General features: G+C 42.3%; 1 protein-coding gene across 5 annotated transcripts; it reads left to right on the forward strand.

Annotated features, from left to right (window-relative positions):
- Positions 1-853: 853 nt before the first annotated feature.
- On the forward strand, positions 854-20,167 carry tpst1l (tyrosylprotein sulfotransferase 1, like). 5 transcript variants are annotated; one of them, XM_029629910.2, is made up of 8 exons: positions 854-1,044; positions 1,211-1,264; positions 2,880-2,905; positions 15,388-16,072; positions 16,245-16,403; positions 16,555-16,808; positions 17,317-17,518; positions 19,508-20,167. In XM_029629910.2, exons 4-8 carry the CDS (start codon positions 15,659-15,661, stop codon positions 19,538-19,540), a joined length of 1,062 nt encoding a protein of 353 aa, XP_029485770.1. In that variant the 5' UTR covers positions 854-1,044; positions 1,211-1,264; positions 2,880-2,905; positions 15,388-15,658; the 3' UTR covers positions 19,541-20,167. The 5 variants fall into 5 exon arrangements, with proteins under 5 accessions (XP_029485770.1, XP_029485766.1, XP_029485771.1 ...); XM_029629906.2 differs by lacking the exon at positions 2,880-2,905; XM_029629911.2 differs by lacking the exon at positions 2,880-2,905 and having other exon boundaries at positions 1,243-1,264.
- Positions 20,168-22,875: the final 2,708 nt, after the last annotated feature.

The raw sequence follows: 22,875 nt of genomic DNA on the forward strand, positions 1-22,875 counted from the left end.
TTACATTTAAGTAAGTTTTTAGATTTTTTATATCGATTTGACAGCCTGCCCATTAATTTGACAGCCTGCCTTTGATTTGACAGCCTGCCCATGCGCAGTTCGGAGCTAGACTACCATTTTTTTGTTGCTAGACTACCTTTAGACCTGATTATGTGTTCCTACACATGAGCGTAGCCAACGTCGCTGCGATATGACATCGCCGACAAGTGTGATCGGTCCTTCAATGGAGAAGCAGTTTCAGCCGCTCTTCATATTGTACTGTGAAAGTGTCTATCTTTGTATCAAAGGGAATTTACAACTAACCCAAGATAGACCAACTCCTGTCGTTTCAAATGGGAACAAATGAGCCATAGTGGGCAGAACATGCAAGGAAGGGTGTTAGAGCCAAGCATGAGTTAGCGAGATCCTATTGGAGCGTTCAAGCAGATATTTGCATATTTCCGTTAGGGAGCGCCTACCCTAAAGTACGTGTGTAATAAATCAATCCCCCCTTGCACTCCTTTAAAACAAAACATTTTTGTTTTCCTTTGGCAAAGGATAACATCTACAAAACTTAGTCCACTCTATTCGAAACAGAGTGTAGTTTTGGGAACGGATAACTGTTTTGAGACCAAAAGTTTAATTGGTGAAAAAAATGGCATAGTAATGTCGGACAAAATCCATCTCTTCTCACTGCCATCCAATGGACTTCCTCTCATCACCATATTTGGTAGTGAGTGGAAGCGGAAAACCGGATGCTTCACACTTATACATCCGGTGAAATATCTGTCTCATTATTCTAGCTGTGGTACTGCCTTTAATGGCAACTGTCCCGTACACCGTCAGTGGAGTCAAACGATTGCATCCGGTCTTTAGGAGGAATGGAAAGAGAGCATGTGATGTTACTTTTGGACGTTATTAACATCCATTTAACAAGGGCAAACTCCATCTTAACTCCTCCTCCACGTGTATTCGATTGGTTGAACAGTGCAAAAGAGAACCTCCCCGATAGTTATTTTCTCTCGTCAGGATCAGAAAGTAATAAACACCGCTCAGGCGTTTCTTGTAAGAATGCTGAATTATTCTCCTTATGTTGTGTTGTACGACAGTAGATACGGCTGAACCTCAGACTGGTGACAAGACAACACCATAGTTAAACTCGTTTTAAATTACACAATTTATCTTGTTTGAGCGGCTTGTGTTGAAGTTAACAGTTTCCTCTATTTTGCAGTTACACAATTACAACGGACCTTTCTTTTTCAGAGACTGATTCTCGGCAGTTAAGGTGAGTGATATTCACATTCGATTCCGTGAAGTTTTGTGTATACAAAACTACTACCAATTGCGCTTCCTGGGTATTCACAACTCACTGGCGGTAGCAATACTGTCGATTAACCAAGGGTGTATTAATTAGGCCGATTCTGTTGCAAAACGTTTCTTAAAGGGAAGCAAACTGAACGAAACGGGGAGGGTCCTACCTGAATTTGCCCCTCGTGTTAGTTGCAAAATTGTCTCCCATTTTAATTTACAAAAAGGAATGCAACTGTTTGAACTAATGATTACACCCCTGTTTGCCGGAGGTGCTGTTTTTTATTTTTTCAGTGTGGACCGCTGGCCTAGTTAGTTTACATAACCCTAGCTGATTTTTGGAAATTAGCTTGTCAATTAAAAAAAAAATACAATTTAGATTTACTCTGTCGATTGAATGTAGGCTTGGAATGTATCATATAATGGAAAGTATATTTAAACAATTTCCCAACGTTGGTTTGTTGTAGTTCCTCAGGAAGGTCAGTTAAGTTTCTCTTAGCCTGAAGACCCACCATTGAATTGCAAATAATTATATTTCGGGCAGAAATTTGCTTTCAGATCAGGGAAGATTCCTCTTATGACCTCTAGAAACCAGAATGTTGAATAAAATGATGCTTCACTGGTTGTCCATGTGATTGGTCCTTTGAGGCAGGAATGTGAGACAAATCCCCATCAGACATTCAGTATGCTAACGTTAGTTTGTGTAAATATATTGTTTGTGTTTACAGTTTTTCATTTCAATACTAATGCAATTCACACGTGACAAACACTTGCACAATATGGCAGTGCCTAACAGACCAGCAAACCCCTTCCAGCCGAGGGCTTTGGTGGACTAAATTCGACTATTAGTTACATATTGTGCATCACAAGCAATGCCTCAACAGATTGAAAATACAAGGGACAGAACCTACCAGCACCACAAAGTAGGGTAAACGCCTTCCTGTGGATACCCTTTCTCTACCTCCTACCGCCAAAAGGACCAACAAAATATACAACCAGTACATGGGGCAGCAGGTAGCCTAGCGGTTAAGAGCGTTGGGCCAGTAATCAAAAGGTCTCTGGTTTGAATCGCCGAGCCGGCAAATGGAAAAATCTGCCGTTCTGCCCTTGAGAAAGTCAGTTAACCCCCAACAACAATCTCTCTGATTCAGAGGGGTTGGGTTAAATATGGAAGACAAATTTCAGTTGCATGCATTCAAATAAAAAGTTATTGGTCACATGTGCAGAATACAACTGGTGTAGACTTGACAGTGAAATGCTTACTTAGTTGTGCAACTGACTAGGTATCCCAATTCCTTAAAGTAAATGTAATTGTAGTCAATATTCTGCCTTGTAGAGACTTGCATCTTTTTTAGTGACTTCTTTCAGACTGATATTCATGGTGTAACCATTGTAACAGTCTGATGTTTAGGCAAAGTTCCTCTCTGCTTACCTCGTGTCAAAATAAATGTTCCCCACAAGTTCTTGCTTTTTGTGCATGTCAAAAATGTTTAGAAAAACATAAGCGGAGGGAAGTGGGTCTACAACAGACCCAGATTTGCTAAGTCTGTTTACATTCTATTCATTTTTTTTTCTCACCCCCCCCGAATAAGGACCAACCCTACGGACAATCGTCAGAGTAAGTTGAAATTGCGTTTTGGCGGACTATTGCGTTTTTTTGCAAGTTAATTCCTATCAACGCTAGTGTGTAAATACGTGTGTTTCTAAAAGCAGCTAACTTCACCCTACCCCTTGTCATGACCAGATGTTCACTGGTGATTCTGCCTGATCTGTTCTGCAATTTACAGTGACAAGAAAAAGTATGTGAACCCTTTGGAAATACCTGGATTTCTGCATGAATTGATCATTAAATGTTATCTGATCTTCATCTAGGTCACAACAATGGACACAGTCTGCTTAAACTAATAACACACAAACAATTATACGTTTTCATGTCTTTATTGAACATACTGTGTAAACTTTCACAGTGCATGGTGGAGAAAGTATGTGAACCCTTGGCTTTAATAACGGGTTGACCCGCCTTTGACAGCAATAACCTCAACCAAACGTTTTCTGTAGTTGTGGATCAGACCTGCACAATGGTCAGGAGGAATTTTGGACCATTCCTCTTTACAAAACTGTTTCAGTTCAGCAATATTCTTGGGATGTCTGGTGTGAACTGCTGTCTTGATGTCATGCTACAGCATCTCAATCAGGTTGAGGTCAGGACTCTGACTGGGCCACTCCAGATGGCTTATTTTCTTCTGTTGAAGCCATTCTGTTGCTGATTTACTTCTGTGGTTTGGGTGGTTGTCCTGTTGCATCGCCCAACTTCTGTTGAGCTTCAATTGGCGGACAGAGCCTAACATTCTCCTGCAAAATGTCTTGATAAACTTGGGAATTAATATTTCTGTCGACGATAGCAAGCTGTCCTTGCCCTGAGGCAGCAAAGCAGTCCCAAACCATTATGCTCCCTCCACCATACTTTACAGTTGGGATGAGGTTTTGATGTTGGTGAGCTGTGCCCTTTTTTTCTCCACAGTGTTGTGTTCCTTCCAAACAACTCAACTGTAGTTTCATCTGTCCACAGACTATTTTGCTAGCGCTGTGGAACATCCAGGTGCACTTTTATAAAACTTCAGACCGCAGTGGCTTCTTCTGTGGTGTTCTCACATGGACACCATTATTTTTTGTGTGTTGTGTACTCGTCAACGGAGATGTTAGCATGTTCCAGAGATTTCTGTAAGTCTTCACCTGACACTCTATGATTCTTCTTAATCTCATTGAGCATTCTGCGCTGTCCTCTTGCAGTCATCTTTGCAGGACAGCCATTCCTAGGGAGAGTAGCAACAGTGCTGAACTTTCTCCATTTATAGACAATTTGTCTTACTGTTGACTAATGAACATCAAGGCTTTTAGAGATACGTTTGTAACACTTTCTAGCAAGTCAACAATTCTTAATCTTAGGTCTTCTGAGATCTCTTTTGTTTCGAGGCATGGTTCACATCAGGATATGCTTCTTGTGAATAGTAAACTCAAATTTTGTGAGTTTTTTTTTTTATAAGGCAAGGCAGCTATAACCAACATCTCCAATCTCGTCTCATTGATTGGACTCCAACTGGCTTTTGGAGAAGTCATTAGCCTAGGGGTTCACATACTTTTTCCAACCTACACTGTGAATGTTTAAATGATGTGTTCAATATAGACCAGAAATACAATTTGTGTGTTATTAGTTTAATCACACTGTTGGTCTATTGTTGTGACCTATATGAAGATCAGATCAAATTTGATGACCAATTTATGCAGAAATCCAGGTAATTCCAAAGGGTTCACCTATTTTTTTCTTTCTTGCCACTCTAACATCCTGGAGCTCAGTGTCGGATAGCAGAGAATCGTGGAATAATCCTACACGCACACACACATTCTAAGCTATCACAGAACTGTCAATCTCTTTCTCTCTCTCCCCTAAACACTGTCACACACACTCACTGCAATCTGCACAGCAACAGACCTGGCAATCTCTAACACACATTTAGGGCAGTTCTGGACTGTTTTTTTGACAGTCTGCATTCTCACATAGCCTTGCTAATCCCATCCCTATGGTCACATTGTTTGAAGTCCTGCATTCAAGTAGGCCTTTTCTATATTTTTGGTTGAGGGCTAGATCTGTACAACCAATCTATCCATAGAACTCCAGCAGAGATTAACGTTGACTTGACTGTTTAATTGTAATCCAACAATGGAAATGGTGGATTCAATCCGGTGCCCTTGTTGGCTTTAAGACACGGTTACAACGCACACTATAGAACAAAATAAATGGCAACTGTCGCCTTATTGCGCACCTGATGCTGGCTATTTCATTGGAAATTAAAGGGGAAGCGCAACGACTAGACTGAATGAGACTGTTTTGAATTCATTTGTGACCGTCACACTACTCATGCTGAAATAACAGCCTAAATAATAATGATTATTAATTACCCATTTCTGTCCAGTGTTCACATTCAACATCCTCATCTGTCAGAACTTTAACAAGAACTTTAGCAAGTATCCAGAAAGTAGGTGTTACCTTCCTGGTTCAACCAGATGCCCAGTTTCCTCCACATCCACTCTGAACAGACCGGAGAAGAGAGACAATGAGACTGTTCTGTAGCCTACTCTTCATTCTGGGACAGAGTCAATAACTGAGTCCCTAATGGCACCCGGTTTCCTATATAGTCTACATTAGACCAGAGTGTCATTCCATTTGATTTCATTCACTTTCGACAACCCTGTTTGTAAGCTTTTAAATGATATCAAAATGGTGGGGAATGCAAAATGGGCCAACTTTGAGCACCTCTATCTCCTAAATGTTTTAGCATTGTTAGGTTTTAAATGAACCCGTTAACACTCACGGACGACTAGTAAAGCTTAAACCAAGTTTATTCACCTATTGGGTCATACAGCTGTATAAGACAAATACATGGTTCCACCAGTGGTAGTGTATACAGTTGAAGTCGGATGTTTACATACACCTTAGCCAAATGCATTTAAACTCAGTTTTTCACAATCCCTGACATTTAATCCTAGTAAACATTCCCTGTTTTAGGTCAGTAGAATCACCACTTTATTTTAAGAATGTGAAATGTCAGAATAATAGTAGAGTGATTTATTTCAGCTTTTTCTTTCATCACATTCCCAGTGGGTCAGAAGTTTACATACACTTAATTAGTATTTGGTAGCATTGCCTTTTAAATTGATTCACTTGGGTCAATGTTTTCAGGTAGCCTACCACATGCTTCCCACAATAAATTGGGTGAATTTTGGCCCATTCCTCCTGACACAGTTGGTGTAACTGAGTCAGGTTTGTAGGCCTCCTTGCTCGCACATGCTTTTTCAGTTCTGCCCACAAATTTTCTATAGGATTGAGGACCTTGACATTGTTGTCCTTAAGCCATTTCCACAACTTTGGAAGTATGCCTGTGGCCATTGTCCATTTATGCCCACTGAATTCATATTCGTTATATAAATAGGCCCTTTTAATTTTCTGGTTTGCCGTTCCAAATAAAATTTAATATTTTTTTGTTCATATCATTTAAAAAGCAGGTCACTAGGTGTAGGCAAAACCATAAGCAAATAGGTAAACTGTGATATAACTAAAGAGTTAATCAGGGTGATTTTTCCACAAATACAGGTATTTTCCTTTCCATGGTAGCAAGATCTTTTTGTTAACTTTCTATAAAAATGTATTGGAGTGAAATCATTTCTTTCCTTTGGGATTTGTATACTGAGTATGTCTACATCTCCGTCAGACCACCCAATTAGCAAACTACATGGTAATGTAAAATGTTATTATTATTTTTTAATTTTTTTAGTGATCCAATACGTAATATGGTACATTTATCATAATTTGGTTTTAATCCAGAGAGGATAGCAAAAGTATCTAGATCCTTTAAGAGGCCGTGGAGAGACTCCAATTGTGGTTTTAAAAGAACATGAATCATCAGCGTACAATGACACCTTAGATTTTAGGCCTAGATGGCATACTTCTTCATTGCACAAATGAATAACCTCAACCAAATTCCAAAGACTGGTGACATCCAGTGGAAGCGGTAGGAACTGAAAACGGCTTCCTAAGAAATATATCATTTGTCAATGAGAACTCTGTTCACAGACAGAGACCTAAAAATGTAAATAAATTCAGAACTGTTAGTCCTCTGGGTTTTGCCTGCTACATAAGTTCTGTTATACTCAGACATGATTCAAACAGTTTTAGAAACTTCAGAGTGTTTTCTATCCAATAATATGCATATCTTATATTCTTATATTCTTGGCATGAGCAGCAGGAAGTTGAAATTCGGCACGCTATTTATCCAAATGTGAAAATGCTGCCCCCTATACCTTAAGAAGTGAACTATTTCCATTGATCGTTAATTCTAGCCCTTTCGTCCTCTGCGTTGTGTATTTATCTTTGACATATTCTTACATATTAATTGTACAGTATCCAACAATCCATGTATTGATGCGATTTAACATTAAAATTCTCACGACATGGTTGTCTTAAGCTATCATCTAGTGTTCTCGACTAACCTCCCTCTGAGGACACTTAAATATAAGGTTACTTAAAGATAAGGTTTCTAGGGAGGAAAAACCCTCCCAAGGCCCAATAAATTTGAACAGTGCACCCACCCTTCACAGTTTGAAAGTAGCGCTCTTTCTCGCTTTGTCCGAATCATAATTAAAATATTTGATAAATTATCCAACCCAAATTTAGAATGACAGTTGTTAGCGCTTCACTTTGAGTCTACCACTTGAATTCAAGCTTCTCAACCTAGCACAAATAATGACGGTTAGAATGTACATTTAGAAACGGGAACTTTTTATTACTGGTAATAGCTCTTCTCTTTACAACCCCCATTTGTCCCGGTTTCCCTGTCGTGAGTGGCATGGTAATGAAAGATTGGTATCTCAATGCAGTCTTAGTCTAAATTACTATGAATTTCAGTGTGCATTCCTCCTCAATAAACCTCCTTAATAAACCTGACACCCCAACTAAACAATTATGGGCATGGTTGACCCCCCCTGGCACTTATCCTTCCAGCGTATCTTCATTGGTTCTTCTTCAGATAGCGTTATTTAATCTTCCCAACGGCACATATGTAACTCTTGCCTGTCACATTTGATGGCCCTTGATAATGTCCCGGTTTCAATATCCAAATAAAATGTTTTTTCCAAATACACGAGTCTCTCACCTGAGCTGCCATCACCCTTCTGTCTGGTCCATTTCTCCCACCAGTACACCAGGAGCATGGGAGAAGTTTGAATGAGATCTCTCTCCATGTGCAAGTCTCAGGACTCATGGTGCACTCCTGCCGCCCGTACCCAGGTTGATGGCTCGGACTCAGGTCATAGATAGGAGTGTTAAAAGTCACTGTCGTATTGACAGCCTTTGTCGCTCTTTCTTCAGCCGGTTAGGGAGGGTTTCGACCGATTTTAATCGGATTGACCGATTTCAAGTTTTCATAACAATCGGAAAGTCAGTTAAGAACACATTCTGATTTTCAATGAAGGCCTAGGAACGGTGGGTTAATTGCCTTGTTCAGAGGCAGAACGACAGATTTTTACCTTGTCAGCTCGGGGATTCAATCTTGCAACCTTACAGTTAACTAGTCCAATGCTCTAACCACCTGCCTTACATTGCACTCCACGAGGAGCCAGCCTGTTACGCGAATGCAGTAAGGAGCCAAGTTAAGTTGCTAGCTAGCTAGCATTAAACTTATCTTTATAAAAAGCAATTAATCATAATCACTAGTTAACTACACATGGTTGATTGATATTACTAGTTTATCTAGTGTGTCCTGCGTTGCATATACAGTGGGGCAAAAAAGTATTTAGTCAGCCACCAATTGTGCAAGTTCTCCCACTTAAAAAGATGAGAGGCCTGTAATTTATCATAGGTACACTTCAACTATGACAGACAAATGAGAGAAAAAAAATCCAGAAAATCACATTGTAGGATTTTTAATGAATTTATTTGCAAATTATGGTGGAAAATGAGTATTTGGTCACCTACAAACAAGCAAGATTTCTGGCTCTCACAGACCTGTAACTTCGTCTATAAGAGGCTCCTCTGTCCTCCACTCGTTACCTGTATTAATGGCACCTGTTTGAACTTGTTATCAGTATAAAAGACTCCTGTCCACAACCTCAAACAGTCACACTCCAAACTCCACTATGGCCAAGACCAAAGAGCTGTCAAAGGACACCAGAAACACAATTGTAGACCTGCACCAGGCTGGGAAGACTGAATCTGCAATAGGTAAGCAGCTTGGTTTTAAGAAATCAACTGTGGGAGCAATTATTAGGAAATGGAAGACATACAAGACCACTGATAATCTCCGTGTTTGGAGGACAAAGAATGCTGAGTTGCATCCAAAGAACACCATACCTACTGTGAAGCATGGGGGTGGAAACATCATGCTTTGGGGCTGTTTTTATGCAAAGGGACCAGGACGACTGATCCGTGTAAAGGAAAGAATGAATGGGGCCATGTATCGTGAGATTTTGAGTGAAAACCTCCTTCCATCAGCAAGGGCATTGAAGATGAAACGTGGCTGGGTCTTTCAGCATGACAATGATCCCAAACACACCGCCCGGGCAACGAAGGACGAACGTAAGAAGCATTTCAAGGTCCTGGAGTGGCTTAGCCATTCTCCAGATCTCAACCCCATAGAAAATCTTTGGAGGGAGTTGAAAGTCCGTGTTGCCCAGCAACAGCCCCAAAACATCACTGCTCTAGAGGAGATCTGCATGGAGGAATGGGCCAAAATACCAGCAACAGTGTGTGAAAACCTTGTGAAGACGTTTGACCTCTGTCATTGCCAACAAAGGGTGTATAACAAGTATTGAGAAACTTTTGTTATGGACCGAATACTTATGTTCCACCATAATTTGCAAATTCATTAAAAATCCTACAATGTGATTTTCTGGAGAGAGAGAAATCTAATTTTGTCTGTCATAGATGAAGTGTACCTATGATGATAAATTACAGGCCTCATCTTTTTAAGGTGGAGTACTTAACTAAATACTTTTTCCCCCACTGTATCGATGCGGTGCACATCAGTGAAAAAGGACTGTCGTTGCTCCAACGTGTACCTAACCATAAACATCAATGTCTTTCTTAAAATCAATACACAAGTATATATTTTTTAACCTGCATATTTGGTTAAGTATTTCCTTTTCACTTTTCTTTTTTGTCCTTCAAAAACCATTTAAAAACATTTCCATCATTCTGCATTCCAAATTTAAAAACATTGAATAGACCCCACACAATAAATCAAACACGGTGTTGACACCAATAACAAATATGATATAACTCACCAGTTAGGAATATGTGTGTAGTAAACCGTAGGTCAAAAACACATGCCCAATCCTTACTTATCTGGGTGCTCCATTTACGGCCTAAACCAGATACCTTTATACTTTATAACACTGCTGAATTTCACTAACTGCTCTCCCCAAGAACATAGCCTCTGGAAACATTCCCAAAGAGGAATAAAGAAACCCCCTATCCTGAAAAAGAAAGTGTAAATTTCGGTAGCATTCACTATGCTACATCTTAATCAGCTACCCAAAAGGTTTAATTACAAACCAAACATGATAATGGTATCCAATGTTCTCACCCCAATCGTTAAACATTTGTTTTAATCCACCCCATAGTTTATGCATCCTTTATTTAGCACGTACTACCCTTAGACACGGCAACCTATATCTTGCCACCGAGTCGTCTCTTTTCCCTGTGATTCTCCATAACCACAATGCCCTTCATGTCCATGTACAAAACATTTTTTCAAGTTAATTTGAGGTTTGGTAACCCCAATGCTGTCCCTTGACAGAATTGCTTCTTTAAACTCTAACAATTACTCACACTTAACTCCGCTATAATTCCTCGTGACTCCTCCTCCCCCCTTTCGTCCAATCTATAAATCTATTTCAGAATAAGATGTCTCACAAGATTTAAAAATAAAAAGTTTTCTGAGTTTGGACAGATTTTATTCATTTTTTTTAGAATCCATTCCCTTGATTTATTGATTATTCAACCCAAAATTAATTTTTCCTGTGGCAAATTCAGACAATTTCTCATCATAAGGAATCTGCAATATTGGATCCCTGGCATCTATTAACTTCTTGATGCACCCATCCCGTTAGCGGGATCTTTTTCGTCAACATCTGCTGAATTGCAGAGCGCCAAATTCAAATGAAATGACTAAAAATATTTAATTTTCATGGAATCACAAGTGCAATATAGCACAACACAGCTTAGCTTGTTGTTAATCCACCTGGCATGTCAGATTTCAAAAAAGACTTTCAGCGAAAGCATACCAAGCGTTTATGTAAGGACATGTCTCTCAGTAGACAAGACATTACAACACCTCGCAGCCAAGTAGATTGGTCACGGAAGTCAGAAAAGCAATCAAATAAATCGCTTACCTTTGATCTTCGGATGTTTGCACTCACGAGACTCCCAGTTACACTAAATGTTCCATAAAGATGATTTTTATATCCAAAATACCTCCATTTGGTTGGCGTGTTATGTTCATAAATCCACAGGCTCGAGTGGTCACGATATCGTAGACAAATTCCAAATAGTATCCGTAAAGTTCGTAGAAACATGTCAAACGTTTTTTATAATCAATCCTCAGGTTGTTTTTACAATATATAATCGATAATATTTCAACCGGGACTGTGTAGCTTCTTCAATAGGAGAGAAATGTCTGCTCCAAGCTGTTGCGCATGCAAAACGCTGCTGGCACCCAGCCATACAATGACAAGATGTGATCTTTCTCGCTCATTTTTCAAAATAAAATCCTGAAACTATGTCTAAAGACTTCACACCCTTTATATCCCTTTAAATGGAGCGAATGTAACAGAGAGCTTTCAGGAAAAACAATATCAGTTCTGTTATACTTACAGACTATATTTTGACAGTTTTAGAAACTTTAGAATTTTCTATCCTAATCTGACAATTATATGCATATTCTGGGCCTGAGAAATGGTGTGTGGGTACGTTTTCATCCAAACATCAAAATACTGCCCCCTACACCCCCCCCCCCTACAAAAAACTCACGTTTTTTAAACGTGGGCTCCTACATCTCCCTTCACGTAGAAACTGTAATCTCTATGAACCACTATCGATCGAACCGTGGCCATACACTGCAATGTACCATTTTCCTGTCCTGCTTTCAAGAGGATTTGTTGCTGCTCTTTTGAAAAAGATGCAAATGCTTGCATGGCCACATTTCGTCCAAATGTAGCAGGCTCCATTCTACACTCATTCTTCCAGTGACCAATGGTCCCATATCTAATCTCCCTACGCTTTTATGTTTCTCGCTACGTTGCTTGTCTTACCTTGGCCATTGAAACCACTGTTAGTGACTCACTGTGGACATATTAACCCTTCGCACGTCTGCAAAGTGAGGAGTTACACTGCCTTTCAAAAGTTTGGGATCACTTAGCAATGTCCTTGTTTTTGAAAGAAAAGCACTTTTTCCATTAAAATAACATCAAATTGATCAGAAATACAGTATAGACATTGTTAATAATGTTGTAAAATAATATTTGAGCTGGAAATTATTTTTTTATTTTTTTTGATGTATGTAATATCTTCATAGGTGTACTGCGGCCCATTATCAGCAACCATCACTCCTGTGTTCTAATGGCACGTTGTGTTAGCTAATCCAAGTTTATCATTTTAAAAGGCCAATTGATCATTCGACAACCCACAGCTGAAAACTGTTGTGCTGATTTAAAGAAGCAATAAAACTGGCCTTAGACAAGGTGAGTATCTGGAGCATCAGCATTTGTGGGTTCGATTTACAGGCTGAAAATGGCCAGAAACGAAACTTTCTTCTGAAACTCGTCAGTCTATTCTTGTTCTGAGAAATTAAGGTTATTCCATGCGAGAAATTGTCAAGAAACTGAAGCTCTCGTTACAACACCGTGTACTACTCCCTTCACAGAACAGAGCAAACTTGCTCTATCCAGAATAGAAAGAGGAGTGGGAGGCCCCGGTGCACAACTGAGCAAGAGTACACGTACATTAGTGTCTAGTTTGAGAAACGGATACCTCAAGTCCACAACTGGCAGCTTCATTAAATAGTGCACGCAAAACACTAGTCTCAACGTCAACAGTGAAGAGGCGACGCTGGCCTTCTAGGTAGAGTTCCTCTGTCCAGTGTCTGTGTTCTTTTGCCCATCTTAATCTTTTATTTTTATTGGCCAGTCTGAGATATGGCTTTTTCTTTGCAACACTGCCTAACAGGCCAGCATCCCGGAGTCGCCTCTTCACTGTTGATGTTGAGACTGGTGTTTTCCGACACATTGGTGCTTCTGGGTTAAGCGGGCGGGTAAAAAGAAGCGCGGCTAGGCAGCTTATGTTTTGGAGGACTCATGACTCGACCTTCGCCTCTCCCGAGCTCTTTGGGGAGTTGCAGCGATGAGAAAAGATTATACTCCCAAATTTCATGATTACAAAGGTGTAAAAAAAAAAAAACACTCTTGGAACCTAGTGTTAAATTCTAATAATATGGACACTAGAGAAGCTTAGAGAATTACACCAAGTTTAATTCTTCCCAAAGGGACGACACAGCTGTATTCAGACAAAGTTATGTTCCCATCATCACAAGTGTGTGTGTTATTTATTTATATACACACTCCACTAGACACCCCTTCTCTCCAATCTTTACATCTTATGGTTCAACAGGAATGTTGGATGTAAACCGTTATTACTCCCTTCATGGGATCTGACCTCAACCCCTCTTTTGCCTAATCCACAGATGTCGATCCGCTTCCCCTATAGCAATCCTGTGATCTCCTCCCGTCCACCCAACACATTCCAAAGCCATCTGTCTTTCTACGGAGACCCATTACCTCCTGACATAAACCCCGGTCTCTTTCACTCCTTATACACTATGCGTCTGATCTATCATGTCTACAATATCTTGATGTTCAAAGTTTACCCCGAATCCAACACTAGGAAGAAACCTGGGTAGGAACCATACTCTTGGGGGTCACCAGTCCTCTTCTGACTGTGCCGGGTGGAGATTATAAGAGTACTTCCAAGATTAGAATATGTAAATGTAATGTAATTATCAAACATTGATAGATAAGCAGCAGCCGGGTCAAATAATAATCAGGGGTTGTAAAAGGGTGCAACTGTTCAGCACCTCAGGAGTAAATTTCAGTTTGCATTTCGTAGCTGAGCATTCAGCGGTAGAGTGGGAGAGAGCATACTGAAGTTCACACAGAACACCAGATAAGACAGGAGAATTGCACCAGATAGGACAGCCTCCCGGCACATAGACTATTGCAGAATAGATACTGGAAGCTAAAACGGGGGTCGGGAACACCATGGCCCCGTCCGACGTTACACCCGGAGAGGGCCATCCAGGCAGGATATAACCACACCCACTTTGCCAAAGCACTGTCCCCACACCACTAGAGTGATATCAACAGAGAAGGATGGGAGAAACTCCCCAAATACAGGTGTCAAGCTTGTAAAGTCATATTCAACAAGAATCAGGGCTGTAACCGCTGCCAAAGGTACTTCAACAAAGTACTAAGTAAAGGGTCTGAGTACTTATGTAAATGTGATATTTGTATTTATTTTTTTATTAATTTGCCAAAATGTCAACCTGTTTTTTGCTTTGTCATTATGGGGTGTAGATTGATGAGGGGGGAAAAAACTATTGAATCCATTTTAGAACAAGGCTGTAACGGAAAGGGGTCTGAATACTTTCCAATGCACCGTAATTTAAGAACTGTGGAATTAATTATAGGTCATATTTCATAGAAATCTTAACACTGGACGGTTACTTTGAAGTACTTATCTAATACAGAGACCACCATGTACTGTACAAAGCATTTGTACCTAGGCTTTTCAGAAGGGAATGAACAAAAATATATAAATTAGGCTACACGTTCTTTGTGCAAATGATTTGGGTACATTTTTGTTTTGGGTGCAAACTCTGCATCATCACTGTAAACTCTTTTTGTAGCCTAAAACTAGCCAGCCGAGTAAATATGACTGTTGATTGTTGCAGAATGTGAGGATCGGCATTCGGCAGGCTTTTGATTTAGTTTAGTAGTGACTCATAGGATCTTAAACAAATTGCTTTGCATTGTAGTGTGTGGCTGAGCAAGCTGTCACTGTAGGAAAACATGGAACAGTAGCAGTTAGTGGCTTTACATGAGTGTGACAATGAGGGATAGAGGAAAGAAAGAAACTGAGTGGTGAGAAGAAAGGGAGAGCATAGAGTTGATGGCATTTACAAGAAGGCAGCATAACCGTGTAGTTAGTGGCTCTCCAAATGCAAGATGTGGAATATGAATGTTGCAGAAATCCAACCGGACACGCTCTTCTGTGTCTCTTGTGCAGCTAGTTCAGTCATTTGTTGGGGAGGTCAATGACAGGACACATGCAGGAAGCTACAATTGTTCTGAAATTGTTCCAAAATGTAATGCATAATAATTATGTAATAACATACAACACGCTATGTGGTCACCAGAAGAAATAATATCAATTGTAAGCAAAAATAAGCCGTGTGTGTGTGTGTGTGTGTGTGTGTGTGTGTGTGTGTGTTGCAGGTCCAGTATGGTGGATCAAGGATATGTACAGGGCTGGCACTCAGCTGGAAAGGACCCCTCTCAGAGCCACCTGGGGGGGTCCTAGACCGCCAGCGACGACGGGTCTCTACCTTCCTCACTACGTTATTTTCTACCCAAAGGCCTCAGTCACTCTCCCTTGCCCCTCTCTCAACCCTCTAGGTCTCAACCCACAGATTTTATACCAAATCATACCCCAAGCTCTTACTCTTAACTTCAGTCCACAGCCCATAAACCTCCAGTCTAACTGACCATGAGGGGACAGAAGGTGAGCATGTTATTGGGCTGTGCTCTCCTCTGTTCCGCCTCTCTCCTCTACCTGGGCCTGAGTGGCATCGACTGCCCTCCCCCTGACCACGCCCACCGCCATACCTGGGCAGATGCCCACCTGGGCTCCACCAATCAGAGCCAAGCATCTCCCATTTACTATGGCGAGGACACACCCCTCATTTTCATTGGTGGGTTCCCTCGGAGCGGCACCACACTGATGCGGGCCATGCTGGATGCCCACAATGCAGTGCGTTGCGGGGAGGAGACACGGGTGATCCCGCGTCTTCTTGCCATGCGTGCCACCTGGAGTCGCTCGGCCAGAGAGCGGGTCAGACTGGACGAGGCCGGGGTCACTGACCAGGTGTTGGACTCAGCAGTGCGGGCGTTCTTACTGGAGGTTAGCCATGGTGTTTGTCTCTCCTGTTTGTCTTCTCACTTTACATCAGGTAATCCTGAAACATAGGAAGGGTTGCCTAGGCTAGGATGCTGCAGTGTAATTAAATTGTAACTGCACCATTTTCTATAGCTTTGAGGCTGGATTCATTGCTTGATTTGATTTCTTCCACCAGGTAATAATAGGTCATGGGGAGCCAGCAGCCAGGCTCTGTAACAAGGATCCATTTGCTCTGAAGTCTCTGTCCTACCTGGCCCGTATTTTCCCCCAGGCCAAGTTTGTTCTCATGCTACGGGATGGAAGGGCTACCGTCCACTCCATGATCTCACGCAAGGTAGCAACTGCTGTGGGGTGGGGGAGGGGGTTCCCTCTGCATGCTGGGGTCTGATGAGCTTCCATTCTTCCTTGCTCTTCAGACACTTCACTCTTCTCTATATTCTCTCTTTAACACAGACTCCTTCTCCTTCCCTTCTCTCTTCTTGCAGGTGACCATCTCTGGTTTTGACCTGACTAGTTACAGGGACTGTCTAACTAAGTGGAGCCGTGCGGTGGAGGGCATGTACTCCCAGTGCCAGGGGGCGCACGAGGGCAGCTGTCTGCCTGTGCGCTACGAGCAGCTGGTACTGCACCCAGAGGTAGAGATGAGGAAGCTGCTGAGCTTCCTGGGGTTGCCATGGGACCCGGCCGTGCTACACCACGAAGACCTTATTGGCAAGGCCGGCGGAGTGTCTCTGTCCAAGTGAGCGAAAGAGAGCGAGTTTGTCTTTGTTTTTCCAGCTGTGCGGTGCAGTATAGACCTGGGTTAAAATACTATTTGACATTTCAAATACTTTCAGTGTCTGCTCATTTGCCTGGAGTGCCAAATGTACAGGGTTTTCTTTTCACCTTTTTGACTAGTCTGCTTAAACAATCCCAGATAAAGTATTTTAAATGAGTTCAAATAGCATTTGAAGCCAGGTCTGGAGCTGTATGTATGATGGTTTCATGGAAGGTTTAGATGAGAGACAATGTGAAGCCAGCTGTGGTAGTCAGTGAGCTGCTTTATATAATACTTCTGTCTTATGCCGCGATTAAATCTTGTCACAACCATATGCACCTCTCAAAGCTAGGACAAAAATAGATGCGTGTGCGCGCACACACATGCATTGGAATTAGTCTAGACCCTTGTAGGTTGGAGAGGTCAGGTGAATCAAGTCTTGCACAAACACACATACACTAATGTTATATCTGTCTGATCTCCCCTGTAGAGTGGAGCGGTCCACAGACCAGGTTGTGAACCCTGTAAACACAGACGCCCTGTCTAAGTGGGTGGGTCACATCCCCTCTGATGTGCTGCGTGAGATGGATGACATCGCCCCCATGCTCGCCCGCCTCGGTTACGACCCCCTGGCAAACCCCCCAGACTACGCCCGGCCAGACCCCATCATAGCCCCCAACAACTACACACTGGTGAGACCTGACTCACCATATCAGAATTTACATCCTTTCATATTTTTATTCTTATGGACAGTATCATTGTAAAGGATAAAGGGAGATGCAAACAGATGGAAAGTCTGATATCCTCATGATGCTGGAAATATAGAACCCCAATGCTCAGTGATCATACAGTGGGGCAAGAAAGTATTTAGTCAGCCACCAATTGTGCAAGTTCTCCCACTTAAAAAGATGAGGCCTGTAATTTTCATCATAGGTACACTTCTATGACAGACAAAATGAATTTTAAAAATCCACATTGTAGGATTTTTAATGAGTTTATTTGCAAATTATGGTGGAAAATAAGTATTTGGTCAATAACAAAAGTTTTTCTCAATACATTGTTACATACCCTTTGTTAGCAGAGGTGAAGACTTACAGAAAACGTTTGACAAGGTTTTCACACACTGTTGCTGTTATTTTGGCCCATTCCTCCATGCAGATCTCCTCTAGAGCAGTGATGTTTTGGGGCTGTTGCTGGGCAACACAGACTTTCAACTCCCTCCAAAGATTTTCTATGGGGTTGAGATCTGGAGACTGGCTAGGCCACTCCAGGACCTTGAAATGCTTCTTACGAAGCCACTCCTTCGTTGCCCGGGCGGTGTGTTTGGGATCATTGTCATGCTGAAAGACCCAGCCACGTTTCATCTTCAATGCCCTTGCTGATGGAAGGAGGTTTTCACTCAAAATCTCACGATACATGGCCCCATTCATTCTTTCCTTTACACGGATCAGTCGTCCTGGTCCCTTTGCAGAAAAACAGCCCCAAAGCATGATGTTTCCACCCCAATGCTTCACAGTAGGTATGGTGTTCTTTGGATGCAACTCAGCATTCTTTGTCCTCCAAACACGAAGAGTTGAGTTTTTACCAAAAAGTTATATTTTGGTTTCATCTGACCATATGACATTCTCCCAATCTTCTTCTGGATCATCCAAATGCTCTCTAGCAAACTTCAGACGGGCCTGGACATGTACTGGCTTAAGCAGGGGGACACGTCTGGCACTGCAGGATTTGAGTCCCTGGCGGCGTAGTGTGTTACTCATGATAGGCTTTGTTACTTTGGTCCCAGCTCTCTGCAGGTCATTCACTAGGTCCCCCTGTGTGGTTCTGGGATTTTTGCTCACTGTTCTTGTGATCATTTTGACCCCACGGGGTGAGATCTTGTGTGGAGCCCCAGATCACGGGAGACTATCAGTGGTCTTGTATGTCTTCCATTTCCTAATAATTGCTCCCACAGTTGATTTCTTCAAACCAAGCTGCTTACCTATTGCAGATTCAGTCTTCCCAGCCTGGTGCAGGTCTACAATTTTGTTTCTGGTGTCCTTTGACAGCTCTTTGGTCTTGGCCATAGTGGAGTTTGGAGTGTGACTGTTTGAGGTTGTGGACAGGTGTCTTTTATACTCATAACAAGTTCAAACAGGTGCCATTAATACAGGTAACGAGTGGAGGACAGAGGAGCCTCTTATAGACGAAGTTACAAGTCTGTGAGAGCCAGAAATCTTGCTTGTTTGTAGGTGACCAAATACTTATTTTCCACCATAATTTGCAAATAATTTAATAAAAAATCCTAATGTGATTTTCTGGATTTTCTTTCTCATTTTGTCTGTCATAGTTGAAGTGTACCTATGATGAAAATTACAGGCCTCATCTTTTTAAGTGGGAGAACCTGCACAATTGGTGGCTGACTAAATACTTTTTTGCCCCACTGTAAGTAATAAATATACTCCTGCACCACAGGAGACTGGTGAGGGAAGGACTGCTCATAATGGCTGGAATGGAGTAAGTGGAATGGTATCAAACACATGGAAACCATGTCTTTATGTTTGATACCAATCCATTAATTCCGTTCCAGCCGTTACGATGAGCCTGTCCTCCCCTATTAAGGAGCCACCTGTGTCATGCACATATTTTCATATCTGCATGTGCTCTTCCTTAAAGGCTGATGATGATTTTCTTCTCCTCAGCTTCAGAGAACAGAAACCCTACATCCCAGTTAGGTGGAGAAGGAGGTAAACACAAGGCACTTTGGACATTCTAGAACCCTCTCCAGTTCCACATTCCATGCTCCTTTCCCATTGGCTCTCGGCCCACCATCAACCCCACTAAAGAGGATTCTAAACTGCATCTGTGTTTTTGCATAGGCCACCATGACTGTTAGCCTATGTTGTGTTATTTGAGGGTAATGAGTGCATCAAATATGGATCAGTTTATTGCTCCACAATTCTGTGGGACAGTGGATGCCACTGTGTGGGAACTCCGGTGCCTCTTCCCTTGACTCATTCTCAGGAAAGTCCCCTGTCTGAAACTCTGCCTCCTCTCCCTCCACCTAGCCCTCCATGTACCAATAGTGCTGCAGTGTAATGTGAATTTGTACCACAATTGTTGAACCTGATACCATTTCTATATGTTTCTTAACTTTCTGTCACTCATCCAAAATCTGTGAACATGTTTTTGGAAAGATTTGTGAGAGTGTGTGTATATATATATATGTGTGTGTAAGTAGGCATACATTTATATTTTTCAAGATGTCATGTTTATTTTCTTAATAAATTATTTTGTTGGAGAATTCATTCAGTATTAGTTTGTAGCTTGTTTTGTCGAAATAAACAAGGCAAATCACTGTATAGCAAGTATGTCTAAGCATTTATTTCAGGTTTCTTTGCTAAGGACTTACAGTACCCACCAAAATAAGCCTATGGTTAATCTTTAAGGGTTTTATGGTGGTTATTTTTTTTCCCGTACTGCCGGTAAAAGCACTATGTTGTCAATGTGTATATAATGTTTTCTTTAAGAACCGTTAACTCAATGCAGGGCACTACAATTAATGTACGGAAGTAACACAACACAAAATCTAGCCAGGGAAAGCAAGCATAAAACAATTGCATTTACACAATTTAAAAATCTGTCAAATTCTCACCTACTCTACATAAACTCTTCTACTCATAATTGAGCCCAGTTTTTTTACTTATTCTTTCAAAAAAAATGGAAAGTTCAGTTTGGACTTCCTCAGTTTGGACCCCCTCTGTCAGAGGGGGACCTTTCCAGTGGAGCGTCAGGTTAGTATGATGGGGATTCCAGGGACTCACGAACAGGTGGCTGGGGCTCTACGTCCAGGGGAGAGAAGTCGTGAAAAGGCTCCTCTCAAGGCTTTCTAGGTCAAGGAAGCAGAGCAGGCTCTCCAGTTCTGTACCAGCTGGGTCAGGGTGTGTTGTGACTTGGTTGGGGAGTGTGACGGCTTGGCCTCGTTTCATTATGCCTGGGTTGGACTGTGTGGCAGAGGTCCTTTGTCCAGCTCTTCTGTGGACTCAGAAGGGGCCATTTCTTCATCAAAGGTCCCTGCAGGTCGTCAACTGTCGATTAGTGTCTGTTCTCGATCGCCTCAGCCTGGCCTTTGTCTGTCCACCACAGGAGGAACTCCCTAAGCTCAGCAATGTCCATCCCTGACTTAATAGTGGTCTGTATTTTCTTTCCCTTTTTCAGGAACTCTTCTATCTCGGTTAGTTTCTTCTCAAAGTCCATGCCCTTCTCCTGCATTGCTCACTCCTCTCTCAGTATCAGCTGCCCTCTAAACTCCTCAAACTGGGAACTGATCTTGGCTTTGTGTCAGATGTTTCTCTCCCGTGTGCTTGCCGTGATGCCTCGCTCGCTCTCCAGGGAGTTGGAATGATAACAGATCGGGGAAAACGCTAGGAGTGTCTATTGAAATGATGAGGGGGAAAAAAGTATACAATATAGCACTATAGGGTTTTGTATATGACCTTGATTGTGGTAGATTAGCGGCATTGCTGTAATCAATCACCAGTAGACACACTATACTGTTCAAGAAAGTTCATACATTATAATACACTGCTCACAAAAATAAAGGGAACACTAAAATAACACATCCTATATCTGAATGAATGAAATATTCTTATTAAATACTTTATTCTTTACATAGTTGAATGTGTTGACAACAAAATCACACATTATCAATGGAAAACAATTTATCAACCCATGGAGGTCTGGATTTGGAGTCACACTCAAAATTAAAGTGGGAAACCACACTACAGGCTGATCCAACTTTGATGTAATGTCCTTAAAACAAGTCAAAATGAGGCTCAGTAGTGTGTGTGGCCTCCACGTGCCGGGTATGACCTCCCTACAACGCCTGGGCATGCTCCTGATGAGGTGGTGGATCATCTCCCAGACCTGGACTAAAGCATCCGCCAACTCCTGGACAGTCTGTGGTGCAAAGTGGTGTTGGTGGATGGAGCGAGACATGATGTCCCAGATGTGCTCAATTGGATTCAGGTCTGTGGAACGGGCAGGCCAGTCCATAGCATCAATGCCTTCCTCTTGCAGGAACTGCTGACACACTCCAGCCACACGAGGTCTAGCATTGTCTTGCATTAGGAGGAACCCAGGGCCAACCGCACCAGCATATGGTCTCACAAGGGGTCTGAGAATCTCTCTCGGTACCTAATGGCAGTCAGGCTACCTCTGGCGAGCACATGGAGGGCTGTGCGGCCCTCCAAAGAAATGCCACCCCACACCATGACTGACCCACCACCAAACCGGTCATACTGGAGGATGTTGCAGGCAGCAGAACGTTCTCCACGGCGTCTCCAGACTCTGTCACGTCTGTCACATGTGCTCAGTGTGAACCTGCTTTCATCTGTGAAGAGCACAGGGCGCCAGTGCCGAATTTGCCAATCTTGGTGTTCTCTGGGGCTCTACGTCCAGGGGAGAGAAGTGCCAAACGTCCTGCACGGTGTTGGGCTGTAAGCACAACCCCCACCTGTGGATGTCGGGCCCTCATACCACCCTCATGGAGTCTGTTTCTGACTTTTTGAGCAGACTCATGCACATTTATGGCCTGCTGGAGGTCATTTTGCAGGGCTTTGGCAGTGCTCCTCCTGCTCCTCCTTGCACAAAGGCGGAGGTAGTGGTCCTGCTGCTGGGTTGTTGCCCTCCTACGGCCTCCTCCACGTCTCCTGGTGTACTGCCCTGTCTCCTGGTAGCGCCTCCATGCTCTGGACACTACGCTGACAGACACAGCAAACCTTCTTGCCACAGCTCGCATTGATGTGCCATCCTGGATGAGCTGCACTACCTGAGCCACTTGTGTGGGTTGTAGACTCCGTCTCATGCTACCACTAGAGTGAAAGCACCGCCAGCATTCAAAAGTGACCAAAACATCAGCCAGGAAGCATAGGAACTGAGAAGTGGTCTGTGGTCACCACCTGCAGAACCACTCCTTTATTGGGGGTGTCTTGCTAATTGCCTATAATTTCCACCTGTTGTCTATTCCATTTGCACAACAGCATGTGAAATTTATTGTCAATCAGTGTTG

This window comes from Oncorhynchus nerka, linkage group LG23, assembly GCF_034236695.1.
Source record: "Oncorhynchus nerka isolate Pitt River linkage group LG23, Oner_Uvic_2.0, whole genome shotgun sequence".
In the NCBI taxonomy this organism is placed as follows: Eukaryota; Metazoa; Chordata; class Actinopteri; order Salmoniformes; family Salmonidae; genus Oncorhynchus; species Oncorhynchus nerka.

What these genes read in the sequence shown, in the direction of transcription:
- tpst1l (XM_029629910.2), top strand. Translation starts at nt 15,659, where the DNA reads ATGAGGGGACAGAAGGTGAGCATGTTATTGGGCTGTGCTCTCCTCTGT. An exon ending in TGCGGGCGTTCTTACTGGAG is followed by an intron (nt 16,073 to 16,244) that starts GTTAGCCATGGT and finishes TTCTTCCACCAG; the next exon opens with GTAATAATAGGTCATGGGGA. An exon ending in ACTCCATGATCTCACGCAAG is followed by an intron (nt 16,404 to 16,554) that starts GTAGCAACTGCT and finishes CTCTTCTTGCAG; the next exon opens with GTGACCATCTCTGGTTTTGA.